Raw genomic sequence first — 17,325 nt, 5'->3', positions numbered from 1 at the left:
GTGGTTGAAGCATCAAGGGACATGAATCTTTAGTGCATCTGGCACGTAAATATCTTGCAATGCCTATTCTCACTTTCAGGTGACATTTCATGTATGGGTTTGCATGTCATGGTGGAGCACTTACCACAAGGGAGCTGCTCAAATTCGGTGGTGATGGGCATGGTACAGGGACCTAGATAGATGGCTGCCATGATAGAAAGATGGACCCTGCACCTCACAGGTGCAACTGGCCTGTTAAATTACATGATCAGTATTAAATCATATCGATACAGCTGTAAACATAAAACATTCTAGGGATGAGGGTGGGAGGAGCCTGACCGCTGGGATTTCCCCCCGTTTCCTTCCCTTCTTGTCCAGGAGTCTCCTGAGAGAAGAGACTAGGAGGGAAAGCGAAGCTTATTTTGGATGTGAACTGTCCAACAACGTCCTTTAACTGAAGTAAGCTGCATGGTGTTTTTCCATTTACACAATCCCCCCGTATTACTGCTGGCTGAGCTGGATGGGTGAGGCCTTCCAAGGTCGGCAGAACAGTGAGTGTGAGAAGAAAGGAGAACAGAATCGGCCCACGCTGGCTTTTTTTGCATAGAGCTAGGACACGATGTGCTGCCTACTACCTATTTCCCAACTTAAATCTGTTTGAAATTTACCACAGGGAGAAGAGAAACCTGGCAATGTCAAAGTTCAAGGCTGGGGTTGGAAGTTGTGGGGCTAGGTCCCTGTGTTGGCTATGAAAATCTCAACTTCAAGGAAAAGTCTACAACAGGGAACCAGTTGTATATTTTCAGGATAGCAGCTGCCATTCAGCAAACATACTGGCACTCACTGCTGGCTTTGTTCTCCAAGGACACTGGAATTTACAGTAAGTTGCAGCAAAGCATTTCACAACTGTCTGTGAACTTCCTCCACTCTGATACCCTGAGCCAGCCTTGTGTTGCAACTGCCAGCGCTGCTGACTCGTAAAGGCCTGTGTCCCTCCCAGGTTGGAGAACGATGTGCCAGGGACAATATGGAGCCCTGTTAATGCTGGACACCCCTCGTTTGTGCAGAACCCCAAATTCTCTAAAGCAGATGCATGTCCTCTTTCACTATGGCAGCTGTTCCCCAAAAGCTGCACAGCTGCGTCATATCTGGAGGGCTTAAGTTTCACACTAAGTAAATCCTGGGTGGGCAGAAGGAGTTCAGAAACTAATGGGAAATCTGTTCACAGCTGAGTGCTGGAGCAGGCTGGGTCCTGCTGTGGTCTGCTGGGTGAAGCAGGGAGCCAGGGGTCTGGACTCCTGGGTTCTGTTTCAGTTGTGCCACAGGCATGGGGCACTTGACATCTTTGTGTCAGTGCCAGCCTTTGTAAGATGGGGGTGATGCCTCCATCGCTGAAGCTGAGTGAGAATGCCAGCAAAGGGTGTTGAGTAAGTTGTGGGGAGGGGCGGTAGAAAGGCCAAGTGTCATAAGGAAGTCAGCATGTGGAGGGGCTGCTCGGGAAGAAGTACTGTCATAGAAATGTCGGGCTGGAAGCGACCTTGAGAAGTCATGTCCAGCCTCTTGTGCTGAGGCAAGACCACGGAAACCTAGGCCAGTGCTGACAGGTGTTTGTCCAGCCTGTTCTTAAACACCTCCCATGACGACAATTCCACAACCTCCCCTGGACGTCTGTTCCAGAACTTAGCTAGCCTTAGAGTTGGAAAGTTTTCCCTAATATCTAACCTACATCTCCCTTGCTGCAGATTAAGCCAGCCACTTCTTGTCCCACCTTCAGGGCCTGTAACGTAATTGAAGATTTTCTCAGGTCCCCCACTCAGGCTATTTTTCTCAAGGCTTAATCATGCCCGTTTTTTTAATAGGGCAGGTTTTCTAAACCTTTGATCATCATCCTCTGGACTCTCTCCCGTTTGTCCACATCTGGTGCTCAGAACTGGATACCGTGCTCCAGGTGAGGCCTCAGCACTGCCGAGCAGCGCCTTACATAGAACGCTCCTGTTAATACACCCCAGAATGACATTAACCTTTTTCGCAACTGCATCACACTGCTGACTCGTATTCAGTTTGTGATCCACTGCCGTCCCCAGATCCTTTTCAGCAGTATCGCCACCTCTCCAGGTAGTCCCTGTTTTGTATTTTTCCTTCCTAAGTGAAATACTTGGCACTTGTCTTTAAATTTCATCTTACTGATTTCAGACCAATTCTCCGATTTGTCAAGGTCATTTTGAATTCTAATTCTGCCCTTCAAAGTGCTTGCAACCCTTCCCAGCTTGGTGTCTGCAAGTTTTAGAAGCATGCGCTTTATTCCATTAACCAAGCATTAATGAAACTATGGAATAGTACCAGACTCAGACCCTGTGGGCGCCCACTGTTGAATATCTGGTCACCATTAACCTTTATAGAGAAGACTGAAGCAAAATATGCATTAAGTACCTCGGTCTTCTTGATGTCATCAGTTATTAGCTCTCCCTTGGAAGTAGACCTACCTTCTCCTTGGTGAAAAGAAAAGGAGTACTTGTGGCACCTTAGAGACTAACAAATTAGAGCATAAGCTTTCATGAGCTACTGTAGCTCACGAAAGCTTATGCTCTAATAAATGTGTTAGTCTCTAAGGTGCCACAAGTACTCCTTTTCTTTTTGCGAATACAGACTAACACGGCTGCTACTCTGAAACTTCTCCTTGGTGTTTCTCTTGCTCCTAATGTATTTAAAGAACCTCCTCTAATTGCCTTTTATGTTCCCTGCTAGCTGTAACTCCATTTTATGCTTTAGTCTTTCTGGTTTTGTCCGACATGCAAAGGTTTGATTAAATATGAAACTTCTTGATTTGACCCAAACATAATTTTGGGAAGTGATGTATGGACACTTCTTAAAGTTCCAGCAGGAGCTAAATTGTCCCTGCCTGTTTAGTATTGCATTGGAAACATACCCCAAAGATGGATTTGTTTCTGGATGGGCAGGGCAACCAGCTATGCCCTTCCCTCATCTTTTTTTTGCCACCTTGCCGTTTGCTTCTGCTGTTGTGATGTGGTTAAATAGACTGTTTAGAACAGTCAAAACCAGAGAGCCTCTTCCAACTAATAAACTGCTGCTTATCTCTCCACTATGCTTGCCTCGGATGTGAGAAAGGCAACGCCCAAGCATATCTGATGTTCCCCCATCATTACAGTAGCTACATTAGCCATGCCAGCTTTTTATGGGGCATATCTCACCCCCCCAAACCCCAACAACCTCAAAATACCAATAACACTAATCCAGTTCTCCAGTCTTCCCAAGAGGGCAACTAGAGTGATTAGACAGCAAGTGTGGAAAATTGGGGTGGGTGGTAATAGGCGCCTATGTAAGACACTGCCCTGAAAATTGGGACTGTCCCTATAAAATTGGGACATCTGGTTACCTGAGGGCAACATGGGATGCTCAGTGCAGGGAGTGAGCTTTGGAAGATCTCCTTTTCCTGACATGTATAGATTTGCCCCTTCCAACTGCAGGGGGGTGGTACGTATGGAAACCATTTTTTAGATATTCTAAAAAGAGAGATCCCTCCAAACAGGCCAATCCTCCTAAATGCAGTGCCCTGCCCCATGGAGGGAATTCCATGCATCCAGCTCCTGACATCATTTTTGGCCTCCCTTTCAAACCTATTGAGAATCCCAATTCCCCAGTTTCCTTGTTTCCTGCAAGTTCTAGCTGCTGGGGGTGAATGTTACTAATTGCATAGTCTAGGTCCCACCAACTAGGCAAATGCAGCGTTTTCCTAGCTGCTCTCCAGGATTGTCCCCTTTCCCTGTTTTTTCTATTCTGAGTAATACTTGAAGGGCCCCATTGTGCTAGGTGCAGCATACGCACGGTCCCTTGTGGGGAAGTACAGTAATATACTCAGGTTACAAATAGTGAAGAAAGAGGTAAAGGGACTTGCCAAAGGTCACACATTGTGTCTGTGGCAGATCCCCTCCCAGTTCCAGCCTTAACCGCACTCTTGTTGGTCCGATCTCAGCAACAGGCTTTAACTCTAGCTCGTCCCTGGCCTCAGCCTTCCTCCCAAGCCCTGGGAAATCCTCAGCTTTGTGCACAGAGGAAGCCTGGTGCTGAAGCACTTTCCAAACACGCCTGGATTTCAGTTCCTCATTCAGCTTGGGGATGATGCTGCTGGTCCAGCTTCAGATGTGTGAAATCAGGGACAAAGGAGGAAGGTGGGTGTGGAGTGGGGAAGGGATGGCACCGCTTGTGTCCTACCAGCTCCTGCTGTTCCAGCCAGCTGCCAAGATCCTGCTACAACAATGGGGAGACTAAATCAAGTCCCTTTCCTCTTCTTGACAAAAGGCAAATTCCCTTCCCCCAGTGTAGTTCTACAGAGAGACGCTGGCTTCAAGTTAGAGGAAGGCTTCAACCAACCCCCCAGTCTGAGCATGGATGCGGCCGTATTCCACAGCCCTTCTCTGCGGCCAGCACACATGCTGGCTCAAGCTCTAGCCCTTCAAATTATCCTCTAGTCTCATGGACCCAGCGAGCCATTGTGCATGTGAGTGCAGGCATGAAATGGGAGGTGCGGGCGGGGGGGGGGGGGAGGAGAAAGAGAGAGGCTTTGTCAGCATAAGCTGTGTGGTGGCTGCACTCCACAGCTGTAGACCACCCCACAGAAGGGCTGACAAGCCCTCCCCTGCCCCACAGTACCGCATGTGCTCTGTATGTCGTGTGTTACACAAAATCTCCTTTTGGAAGGTTTGGGAGTGTTACTGACTGGGCTGTGGGTGGTCTGGCTGGGTGGGTAGAGTCCAGGAACGAGGGTCAGTGCCAGAGGGACGGAAGCCAAATGCCACAGCTGGAGGGTAACTGCAGACCTAGGTCATAGGTGCAGCTGAGAATCGGCACAAGAAGCAGGGATCGGAAGCAGTCTGAAGCAGGAACAAGGCCAAGTGCTGCTTCAGGCATGCTGCAGACTAAGCAGCCAGAGAGGAGCTGCTGGGCTAGCAGCCAGCTAGGTGCCCTTCCTGACCAGTCAGGTGGCGAAGTGAGTCAGGTAGCCTGCTGCTGGCCAGCTGTTCTTGTTGGGAAACCTGGAGCCTGACTGCTGCGGGCCCTGAGCAGGAGTTTTAAAACGCATCATTGGGTTCATTGTTTTCCCCTTCTGCTTTTCAAAGCCAGGTTCCCTTTGTTGCCATGAATCCAACCAGGCAGGACTCAGAGAGCCCTTAACAGCAAAGATTTACCTGCTGCATTTCAATGGCCACTGCAAAACTTGCCCACGTTCCACATTCGAAGCCCAGGGAATGCTGCAAGTCCCAGTAAATGGCAAGAAACTAAGAGTGCCCACAGACCACCCTGTGCATAGCGTGTAGGGATGGTCTGGTGCCAGTAACGTACGTACTGCTCAGACTAGGAGGAGTGAGACGCTGCCTCCATCTGCCGTGGGCAAGGAGAGGCCGAGGTGTTGCCCAGTTGGAGCAGCCTTGCAGCTGACTTTGTAACATGTTTACTCCCTCGAATTCTGACTCTCCTGGGCCATTTAATCAGGGCTCAGCTGCAGGGTTTCCATCGTCTCCTGCCTCTGCCATTGCTCTGGGTAAGGTTTATCACGCTGCTAAGCCCAGCATGAGTCTGAGGTGCCCTTTACTTGCTGGCTCCCCCGCTCGTGACGCGTCCATTAAAAGCCGGTCTGCGGGCCCAGCGGCGATTCTCCTTTTCGGCTGTGATGCATTCTTTCTGGGAGCGGTATCACGTGTTCTCTCCAAACCACAACTTCTCTTCCGCCTTTGTCTCTTGCTTGTACGCTGGCAGGGAGGCTTCCTGAATTATCGCAGGTAGTGCAGAGACCCAGTTGGGCTTTGAAAGGGCCACTTCTTCTTTCAGTGTTTTGCAGCAATGAGGCGGCGTTAAGCGTTTCCCCATGACACACGCTGCACTGGCTCTCTGCAAGTGATGCCTGCACCCGTCCTTCGCTGGCAGCCCTCTTCAAACCAGGGTAAGTGGCTATCAGGGTGGGGAAGGCGGCGCTGGGTGGCTGGACGTGGAGCTCGGTCAGCCGGGGCATGTTACGAGCACACAGTGATCTTCCTTAACAACTGCAGTGCCTGGAGCTGCTCAGCCAGCAGCTCGAGGGAGATGCGTTCAGCAAGGCACAAGGCAGAGCTGTGGATCCAGTTTGACGATAGGCTCAGGTTTATTTCAAATGCCAAACCTAAAACTTACCCTAGACCCACTGGGCTGATTTCCATGCAATGGGGTTTCATGGCTGTAGAGGAGGGCAAAAACCTTGTTCTGACTCCATGCCATTGTGTAGTTAGCATCTGGGTAGGGCTCAGCTGTGAATCGCTGTGTGCTTTACTGAGCTGGGTAAGTGCTGTTCTTCCTGCCTTTAGAGATGGGGAAACTGAGGCACACAGGGTGCACAGGTTTACCAGTGTAAAATATATGGATTAACCTGGAAAAGGTCACAATGCAAGTTGGGGCAGAGCTGGGGTTGGACCCTGATCTCTTAGAACCCAGTCTGGCACCTTGACCATTGGAGAGCGCTGCCTTTCTAGACAGGGATCTTGATGTTACTAGAATGTGACCTGGAAGGCTCTAGAGCTGTTTCCCTTGTACGTTAGCCTCTGTGCAGATGTGACGCGTAATGGATTTCAAAGCAGCGCCCATATTACCAGGGCACTGTGGCGGCTTCATGAGAATCCAGCTGTGGTGGTGGAGCCAGTCTGCCATGACAAGGGACCGGAAGGGCTGTGTCATGGGCAGAGATTTATTATCTTTTGGCCTGAGATGTGGGTGACATCGTGGTGATTGAATTCTTACTGGCTTTGTAATAGCGTCTTCGCCTGGCCCTTTGTAAGTGCGCCGGCCTTCCTCCCACAGATCTGCTTGTCCAACCTGAAACGTTTGGGGCCAGATCCTGAGCCAGGATAATTCAGCACAGCTCCAGTGACCTAAACCTGCTCAGCGTCCCCCTACTTCCGGGTGTTCTAGGGTGCCCTGAGGTGGGTTCGCAGTGGAAAAGCTCTGTTAGATCATGGAGAGCTTTGTTGGGAGACCCCCGGAAGGTACATCTCTGTAAGGGTCTAAATTTGGCCTAAATTTCGACCCACTTTGAATGTGGAAGTTCCCTGGAAGCATTCCAGTAAGGGAGACTGAACAAGGAACAGAGAGGGGAGGCCACGCCCAGAGAAGTTGATCTCGTAGCTGCTCATGCTGCATTCATATTGCGCCCCCACCCCCAAGCCGGGAGGACACATGAGTCCTTCCCTTGCTAATCCAGAGCCCATGCTTCCCATTAACTGGGAAGTCAGGGCCTTTCATTTTTAGTTGAACTTCCTCTGCCAAAGAAATCCCCTGGCCTTAAATTATAGGGAAGTAATTGTTCCTCAGCTCTTCATGGTGCTCCAAAACGGGGCAGAAAACGAGGGGGGAATTAAATTAGTGATTTAACTCACCTGTTCTAATCACAGTTTAAAGCAGCAAGTAGGTAAGCTTGATTTAAGTGATCAGTTTTAGTCTGGTTTTGAATTTGTGCTGAATTTACTTTTTTTTTTAAAAGGCTGATTCTCACTGGTATAATTTTGTTACTACTTTTTGCTAAGCAGGAGTATATTACATTTATTCAGATTCTTAATTTTTACATTTTTGATGGTAAGAAAATAGTGAATGATGCATTTCTTATTTACGAGGTGATTAATTTTTCACTTTGGTTTGTGTCAGACTGCATTTGTAGAGAAGTTGGAATTAAATTAAAAATGCACAACCAGCATTTTAAATTTTTTTTAATAAAACTACATTAAATATGCTTGATACATGAGAGAGAAACTACATTTGTCAAACTTCTTTTGCACTTAAAACTAAATGATTTATTAAACAAAGGAATTATTATCTGTAATTAATAAAGGAACTAATTATTTCTGGTCACCAATTCCTTCAAGATTTTAGAACTAGTAGATCTTATCCTCTCATGCTTCATTTTTATTGATAGATTGGAAGCAGAAAACAAGCTTTTCTGCTGTTTCAACTCCCAATCAGTTTCTCAACTTCAAATGAACTGGTCATTGAACTGAGTAAACTGAAATGAAGGAAGTATTCTCTCTGAACCTGCAGAAGAGATTAGTGCTGTCAAAAGCTGCTTTAGCACTTCAATGAAGGTGAAGTTCCTGGTGCTTAGCTAGTGACATCCACCAGTTCAGGAGTTTGACTTTCTTTAAAATTTTGGCAGCAAACATGTACTGCTTGATTACTATTTATTTAATTTCTATTATTTTAATAGATTATAGTCAATTTAGGCCTTAATACAGGTTTTCATAATGTCAAATTTAATTTACATAGGTTTAGTTTTAAAAAGAAAAACATATTTAAAGAACATTTTAAATAAATAAAAGCTTCTCCGATTTTATTTTAAAAAAGAATGGATTTTATCCATCGTGTTGCAAATCTTTCACCTCCCGGCAGGTGGCTGCCTATCCTGGTGTCAGAGTAGCAGCTGTGTTAGTCTGTATTCGCAAAAAGAGAAGGAGTACTTGTGGCACCTTAGAGACTAACAAATAACCTCTCTGACAATAGGCCTGTGTCATGCTGCGTAACTCCCAGGAGTTGCTCCTGATTGCCACTGGTGTGAAGGAGAGAGAGATCAGCCTCAAGACCTCTTCTCTGTCACAATATGTGCAACTATAGTGCAATGCACCCCATCTTGGTCCTGGACTCTTGTCTGCCCTAGAGAATCTCCAGCAGAAGTTCCCAGTGGTAGCTCCAAGTAGCATGCGTAGACCAGGCTCTGGTGGGCTCCTGAGCACCAAACCCAGGATGGAGTGCTCACAACCGGGGTCATATTTGTGTCAAGCGGGGACGCCCCTGACCAAAAGAGGGTGGAGTGCTGCCCCTTGGGTTTTCCTCCTTCACACTAGCCTAGCTGCAGTTCACATCTGAAACCTGGCACAGGGTGTGTTTGCTGTTGTATAAACATTGTCTGTGGTTTGCCCTATCTTCCTGCCCATTCTGAAAATGTTTTCTCTCTACCTCTGAGTGCAGCCGCTCTAGAGACACAAACACACACCCAGGCTCCTTGCTGGGCCACTTTCTTGCTCAGTCCCTCTAGAAATGTACCCCAAATCTCTGTCATGGCTTCCCTCTCCACCCACAGCCTTACAGTGTGTGAACTCTGCAGCTGGGTTTTTGCTTGAATATTGCAAGTCAAATTGCTGATGATGATCAGGAGCGAACAAACTGCACCTAAACCATGAGAATAAGATGGGTGTCATCTTCAGGAGGATTTAGGCAGCTGGAACACAGTGTGCTGGAGGATCAGTAGGTGGTACAGCCTTTTTTCCCTGACATAACAGTGAACTGTGCATGATGGCATGTTTTACAAAATCTGTGTTCTGCCCCAGAGGAGGGTACCTTTCAGTGGTGACGTGAATTTTTTATATACACACAGTTTGAGTGCTTCGGGAGCTACCTGGAATGCCAGTGCTATCGCAGAGCAGGCTCTTGTGTTACGTCTAACCCTCTTAACACCTCTCGCTACTTGTGCATTAACAGGACTCCAGACCTTTTACACAGTTATTTTTCGAGCTGCTTTGAGATTCTACTTTCTTAAAGTGCATTTTCTTACTTGCAAACTTTCTCCAGCTCCCCAGCAGAGCTGTCATCTGCTCTCCATCATAGCTACCTTCTCTCTCTGGGAAGGAAATCCTTGTAAGGTAATTAGCCTGTCAATTAAATTACTTACATCTGAAAGGGACATTTAAAACCACTCAGGAATAACAGCCATTTGGACTCAAAATAATCTAATTATTTGGCCTCCAAAGGCAGTGATCTCACTAGCCATGCTAGAGAACCCTCCCCTGTCCCCAACACACACACACTCTCTCTCTCTCCTGGTTTTCCATTAACCTGCTTTCCACAGCACTTGACTTAGGCTTTGTCTGTACAGGGGGTTTGGCCTAGTGACTGCTCCCCATTTAGTTGCACTGGTACCAGACCACTCATAATTGGGTCCTGAAAGCAATCCTGCAGCACTGAGAGGAGGTGTGGGAAAGATCCACTCAATAGAACGGCTGCAATGAAATCTGTGAACCCCTCCACAGGTCATAAAACTCCGACAGTTCATGGAGCCAGGGGTGGGGGGCAGGAGGGGTGAGGAAGAGGGACGCTGCAAAACAGGACGCATATGAACCCACAGCTTTTATCTGCAGTTTCCATGGGTGGAACTGATTCCTGTTTTGAAACAGGGTTTGTGGCACTGGAGTCAATTGTAGCTGATAGTGTCATAGTTTCCTCTGCTGGGGCTTGGAGCAGTGCAGGTCTTTTCATACAACAAACAGTCAATCTGTGGAACTCCTTGCCAGAGAATGTTGTAAAGGCCAAGACTATAACGGGGTTCAAAAAAGAACTAGATACATTCATGGAGGTTAGGTCCATCAAGGGCTATTCACCGGGGATGGGCAGGGATGGTGTCCCTAGCCTCTGTTTGCCGGAAGCTGGGAATGGGTGACAGGGGATGGATCACTTGATGATTACCTGTTCTGTTCATTCCCTTGGGGGCACTTGGCATTGGCCACTGTCGGCAGACAGGATACTGGGCTAGATGGACCTTTGGTCTGACCCAGTATGGCCGTTCTTATGTCTTCTCTCCCCTTAGAACTGAGCCCCCACAAGCCTGCCTGTGAGTCCAGCTCTTCAACACCAGCTCCAAGCTGGGTTTTCCTGGTAGTCCAGGAGGGAGCTTTTTAAATTTATTTTATCGTGCTCATAACCTGCCCCTCACCCCATCAACACTATAAATTGCATGAATCCAAGAGACTCTTGTATGGGTATAAGAGCAAAGAGGCAGCACCATGGATCAGTGCCACAGGGAGGAGACAACACACCCACCCCACAGAGCCAGTGGGGGGCATGGAATTGAAATCAGGGGGAGTTATGAAGTTTGCAGGAGACAAGCTCCCCGTAGGACCCTACAGAGTCATTCCACTGTCCTCTGCCAAATCCCCAGGGCACTTGGCAATGGCTGTGCAGAAGGGTGAAGGGAGGCTGATTGTGGCTGCAGCATTGCTCCCTTGGGTGCCCCACTCCTCTCCCTGGGTTTTTGTGGGTCACAAGGTAGCCAGCAAGCTTCATGAGGCAAGGCCTATCTCTTCATACCGTGTAGAACACCTAGTACCATGGGGCCCCTGATCCTCGACTGGGCTCCTAGGCCCTATCAGACAGAGAAGTGTTGCCTCACCACCTCCAGCTCTGCTCCAGCAGCAGCAGAAGTCATGCAAGTGACCCATGACTGGGCACAGGTAGCTGGCATACAAATCCCGCTCAAGGCTCATCGGTTTTCCCCGAGGGTAAAATATCCCAGATTTTTGCAAGCCATCTGGGGCAGGGTTAAGGTTTTTCTTTCCCAGCTGCGAATGTGGCAAAGCTCCCTCACCAAGGAGGAGGGCCCCTCATGGAGTGGCGGATGATACAATCCATTCATTTAAAATGCAAGTGTAATGTGTTTCCATTGGTAGCCAGAGTTGGGGTTTTGGTCAGTTCCAGTTGCTATCAATCGGACAACTAGGCACTGCTCTCTCTAGCATGGCTCCCTGATGGAGAAGCCCATTCTCTATAGCAGAGGTACTCAAACTGGGGGAGTGCAAAATTTATTCTGGCAGGGCATGAGAAGCCTTGCGGGGGTGGAGGGTGGAACTTCCTGCACACATTCATGCTCTTACACCCATGAAAGCTGGATGGCTGGAGAGCAGCGGCTGCTGGCCAGGCACCCAGCTCTGAAGGCAGCGCCGCCGCCAGCAGCAGTGCAGAAGTAAGGATGGCAATGCTGTACCATGCCATCCTTACTACAACTGCTGGCAGTGGCATTGCCTTCAGAGCTGGGTGCCCAGCTGGCAGCTGCTGCTTCTCCGCTCTGTCTTCAGAGCTGGGTGGCTGGAGAGTGGTGGCTGCTGGTTGGGCACCCGAAGGCGGGGGGGACACACAAACTCCTACACCAGACACAAAGAAGTGGGGCACAATCAAATAAGTTTGAGAACCTCTGCTCTATAGTGTAGTTGGAGGGAGGGAGGAGCCCTACAGAGACTGGCACATGGTTAACATATCCAGGCTGCCTTCTGCATATGCCTGCAAACTGAAGGCCCACGCTTGTCGAGGTGCTGAAGGCGGCGGTTTGCAGGCGGCATGCTGGGGTGGCAGTCAGGCAGACATATCTGTTTGCTAACAGCTCTCTGGTGGCTCTAGCATAGGAAGAGGTCTTGATTCCGCTCTGTCGTTATGCAAAATACAGTTGTTGTTCACAAACCCTCCTCCTGCGGAGCTGCCTGGAGCAGTTCTCTGTGCCACCTAATACCCCATGAGTGACATAGACAGCTTTCTGGAACCCCTGGGCTGAGACGCCATTTTCCAGCCAAACACTGTTCATTGTCTCCCTCCCCTCCCCGAGAGTGCAAGCTCCCTGGGGCGGAGACAGGTGTCTTTCTTTCTTTATCTAGACAGCACCTAGCGCAGGGGGGCCTTCGTCCAGGGTTGTGGTTCCTAAGTGCCACGGTAATCCTCCTCCTCCTCACAACTCGCATATGCTGGAAGTGACAAAGGAGTTATCAGGCTGCGAAGGCATGAGGTGGGGAGAAGAGGCAGCGAACACATTCTGGCGTAGGGACGCTTTCAGCCTGCAGTGTTGCTATTGGCCATACCCAGTTAGCGTCAGGGCGACAGAGAATGGAAATGCAGTGCTGAATCCTCACAAATGTTGGGACCGAATTTTGCGTCTTGAGCTCATCTCTACGGGGATGTTTGATCAGCTGCTGCTGCTTCTTCTTACCTCCTCAGCCTTTTCTTTTTTACCATTAATTTAATCTCTTTGTTTTCTCCTCCTAGATCAAATGGCTCCAATCCGGGCCACGCTGCTGCTGCTGTTTTCGAGTCTGCTCCAGGCCTCTGCTTACAAGCTGCCAGCCATCCAGCTCAGTGGCCAAGATGGCACAGTTCGAGAGAGCATGGCACCAGGCGGGCTTCCTGTGGCTGGGGGCGCTCAGCGGGGCCAGTGGGTGTGGGACACAACAGGGGCTGGGAGCACTGACTTCCCCGTGTTCATCCGTGAGAAGAGGGAAGCTGAGGTGAAGTCATCCAATCGTTCTACTGAAGAGACCACCACTACCGGCCACCACAACACATTCTCCATGACTCTTCCTGAGCATCCCAGGGAAGAAACTGAGGTCTCTCTAGCTCCTGAGGAGCTCGATGAAAGTACGTCCCAAGAAAACTTCTATGATGATGCTACCATTACAGCAGAACCATTGTCTGCTGACAGCTCTGACAACGTCTCCACAGAAGTGGCCAGAGTTACAGTGGATAACCATCTTGATACCTTAGCCAAGGCAGCCCCAACTCAGGGCTCCAGCACAGTCTCCTCAGAAGCGGTAGCCGCTGGGATGGAAGAAATCCTCACGAGCAGCACAGAGAGTAGGGAATATGGCTCCTCCATCAGGCCAGAGGGAATGACGGGGCTTAGGGAAAGCTCACCTACTTCACCACCTGAATCTCTGACACAGTCCTCTGAAGGAGTCCTGCCTGTGAAAGAGTTGGCCACTTGGAGGTATGGCCTCTCCACGGTGGGAAAGACCCATTCTCCTCCCACCAGGCCCCCGGCAGGTGGCTCTGTCACAGCAAATGTCCCCTTGCAGAAGCTGTCCGTTCACACAAATATCCTGGTGGGGAAGTGTTTGCTGGCCATCTTCATCCTAGCCCTTGTGGCTGCCATCTTCATCGTCTGCACCACCGTCCTCGCCACCCTGCTGTGGCGCCAGAAGCGCGTCTGCCAGGTACGCCAGCACAACACCACTGAGATGGTGTGTATCTCGGCCCTGCTGCCCGACAGCGAGCCGGTGGCCAATGGGGAGAAGCCCAGCAAGGTAAAGAGGATGAAGATGCCCACAGACAATAGCTCAGAGACCGAAGGAGACAACCTGACTCTGAGCAGCTTCCTGCCGGACCATTAGACACCTTGCCACCTGCCCAGGGGTTCTCCGATTCTCATTTCCTGGGCTATCTAGCCCCCTCCTGGGAACTGGAGTGACCCTCTCCATCCCGACATCTCTTGGGTGCAGTGTCCTAGGTGGCCATCTAACTAGGCTTAAGGTTGCCTCAGTCTGTGTTACATGAGTATGAGATGTACTGTATTTAGCCACGACAGGGCCCAGCCCTGAGAACTGCTGAACAACCCCAAAAGGCACTTGGCATCTGGCAAGAGAGTCTTCAGCGAAGAGCATTTACCAGGAGCAGACACTGCTGAGCATATGGAATGGGGGCCCTGGTGACCCTGGTTGGTTTTTCCATCTGGCTTGGGGATTTTGAAACTGCAGTTCTGTACTCTTGACCGTCACCTGCCTGCTGCGTTTTTGATGCTCTCTCTAGCATGGGCACAAGGGGCCAGATCCTTAGCTGGCATGAATCAGACTGCCCCTGGGAAGCCGAAGGAGTTAGCCCAGCTGTGGACCTGGCCCAGACAGTGTTACAACTGGGACGCTGCTTTAATTTATGTAATTAATGTACAAGGGTCATGTAACTATTTTGCACTTAAATGGGTGAAAGAATCTCAATTTAATGTTTTGTTCAAATGAATAACACAAAAATCTCTGTATATCTGTCTGTGGTTAAGTCTCTTCTGTGAACACCTTCTGGCATGGCCTGGGCCTTTTAAAACAGTGGCTCTTAACCCTTCCGTACAGGGACCCGCTTCCCATTCAGCAATCTGGGAAAGTCCGGGTGGACATACCCCTGACACCTCTTCAGGGGTCATGGCCCTGGGCTCACATGCCACCACCCGGAGGGGAGTGGCAGGGCGGGCTGCTCAGAGACAGCCCTGGGCAGTGTCGCCTTCCGGCCCACTCTTCAGAGCCTGTTCCCTCTCCAGTGCTGCGTGATGGGCAATGGGCACCCCAATGCTGAATCCAGGCAGTCACTGGCGGTAACTGTAGGTATCAAACACAGGACATGTACTGTTCCCAGCACCCCGCACTGGGAGGGAAATGTGGTGTTTCTCTGACCCCGTTCCTCTCTTGACTGTCCGAGTCATGGGGCTTTAGGTTCCAGTCTTTGTAATGTGTCCCTGCCACATGGTCTCCAAACAGCGGGCTTCATGGTGACACTGGGTGTGCTTTTCTCATAGGGACAGGCCAGAAGACAGTTACTGTTTGCTGCATCTTCTCTTGTTATGAATCTTTTGCCCTGTGGGCTGTAGTGTGCTATTCACAGTGAAATTGCAGGCTTGTAGCTAAATGCACTGGGATTATTTTTATGCCCTGTCTACCAATTTCACCACTGTTGAAATAAATATTACAGGGGCTTCCTAGTTCTGTTGAGCGCTGACTCACTGAGACCTATCTGATCAGACACAGGAAGGAAATGGTTCTTTGCACAGGATAGTCCTAGGAGCTTGAGGTTAGTTAGGGCCCAACTCGGCAAATTGCTGAGCCCCTCCCAGCCTCATCCGTGTTGAGCTGTACGTTGCTCTTTTTTGACTCGCTTGGTGTGGCATTATCTGTTTCACCATCAGCAGGAGCAGACCTACTTTAGCTTCAGGAAGATTGTAAGCATGCCCATTAAATGTCTGCCTTCATCACTAGCTCACCTGCACTTGCAGTGGCTAGGGAGAAAAAGGGAGGGAGGGTGGATTCTCCAACAAAGCAGCAGCTGTCAGTGCCGAGCAGTGAACTCCATCTGGCCTCTCTATGGCAACTCAAAACCGGTGTGGGCAGGCGGGCCTCTTGGGCGGAGCAGGAATTGGGTCTCCCGGGTGGAGCAGGAGTCAGTAAAGTGGCATTGGAGCCCAGGGTCAGAGATGGAGTTAGAGGCCAGGTGCCCGTGGTCAGAGCCACAGTCAGGAATTGGAACCGAGGGTCGGGACCGGGTTACCTGGAGAGAGGCAAGGCAAGAGCAAGGCTGGGAACAAGTGTGCGCTAACTCAGCCCTGGGCAAATGCTCTGAGCAGCTGCTGCTGCTGCTGCTGCTGCCTGGCTTAAGAGCTGGGCTGCTGCATCCTCCGACCAAGCCGGTCCGGCTGCCCGCTGCAGGCCACTGCCACTCGCTCAGGTGCCTGCAAACTGGCTCTGCTGCAGGCCGACTCCAGACAAAAGGATGGGCTCGTGGTTAAGACGCTGGACTGGGAGTCAGACGATCTGGATTCAATTCCTGGCTGTGTGTGACTGTGAGCAAGGCAGGTCATCTCTCTGCCTCAGTTTCCTCCATCTGTAAAACTGAGAGAACGGCACTTCCTCTTACTGGAGTGCCTTGTACGTGTAAATAGCTAATCGAGAAGGTGCTGGTAGCAGGCGCTCAAGAAGAGTTTGGGGGTTTGCAGGACCAATGCTGCTCGTGGTGGTTGTGCAACTGCAAGTGGCTTTCTCAAGCAGCTGCCCATCAGCTCCAGGATGTGAGGGGCACCAGGGAGCGTCAGCTGATCCAAATCAGGTTTCTCTACAAGCACCGCATCCACCGAAAACCAGATTAAACACCACTCCATGCTAGTCCGTCCTCTGCCCTGATCACGGGGCAATGGCTCGCGGCGATCAATAACAGTACGAGGAGCCCGTGTCACCTGACTGCCCCAGAAGCTGACAATGGAGATGATTAAATCTCCATCCTGTGGACATTCGAATACTCCCCCGCCTGAAATAGGGGAGATGTCGCCCGGGGCTGCATCAAATGGAAAGTGAGCAGCTTGGCTGAGAAGGCAACAGTGACATCTAGGGCTCTCCAGCGGGACAGCCTGGTTCCCAGCTCACCCATCCGCACAAGAGCTGTCCCGCTGGCGGACCGCCTCTCCGGGGTGCCTTCCTCCCCTCTGTCTGTTAGGGCTCTTTTGGGCTATCCCCACCCACACGGAGGCCCTGCTGGATCCCTGTGCTTTCCCAGGCATGCAGCAGTGTTAGCTGGGCTGCTTTAAAGGCCAGTCAAGGCACGGCCCCTCTCCTGCTACTCCTGGGCCTCCATTCCCGCCCCACCCCTCCTTTCTAGAGCCCCTTCCTCAGGATATGGGCCCGGGTTACCATCTGGCCAATCACAAGCCCTGGGCACAGAGGGGTCCTCTGAGATTATGCCACTGCTGCGTGCCAGCCATCAGGGGCGTACCTTACGCCGAGGGCACCGATTTCTCTAACAATGATCATTTCCTAACGTGGTGCATGGCTCAGAGCCAGGCCGCAGGTGGCGACCTGCTGGCCACACTCCCCCGCTGCGTGTTGTGTATCGGCGCAGTGCCCCTGTGCGGTGGGAGCAGTGATTCGGGGGGGGGGGGGGATTCTGAGAGGCGCACGCCCAGAGAGACACCTGAGACAGTTCCCGATGGACTCACGCTGGCTTCTTTCTCTCTCTCTCAAGGGAAGTTTTGCAGCCCTG

General features: G+C 50.4%; 1 protein-coding gene across 1 annotated transcript; it reads left to right on the top strand.

The window, feature by feature from the left end:
• Positions 1 to 5,710: 5,710 nt before the first annotated feature.
• Positions 5,711 to 14,568, top strand: SELPLG (selectin P ligand). The gene is made up of 2 exons (XM_038373464.2): positions 5,711 to 5,935; positions 12,808 to 14,568. The coding sequence occupies exons 1-2, from the start codon at positions 5,893 to 5,895 to the stop codon at positions 13,926 to 13,928; spliced, it is 1,164 nt and encodes a 387-aa protein (XP_038229392.1). The 5' UTR covers positions 5,711 to 5,892; the 3' UTR covers positions 13,929 to 14,568.
• Positions 14,569 to 17,325: the final 2,757 nt, after the last annotated feature.

This window comes from Dermochelys coriacea, chromosome 15 (genome assembly GCF_009764565.3).
Source record: "Dermochelys coriacea isolate rDerCor1 chromosome 15, rDerCor1.pri.v4, whole genome shotgun sequence".
NCBI classification, from domain to species: Eukaryota; Metazoa; Chordata; order Testudines; family Dermochelyidae; genus Dermochelys; species Dermochelys coriacea.
Note: the sequence above shows the minus strand (reverse complement) of the source record. Positions and strands in the feature narration are given on the sequence as shown.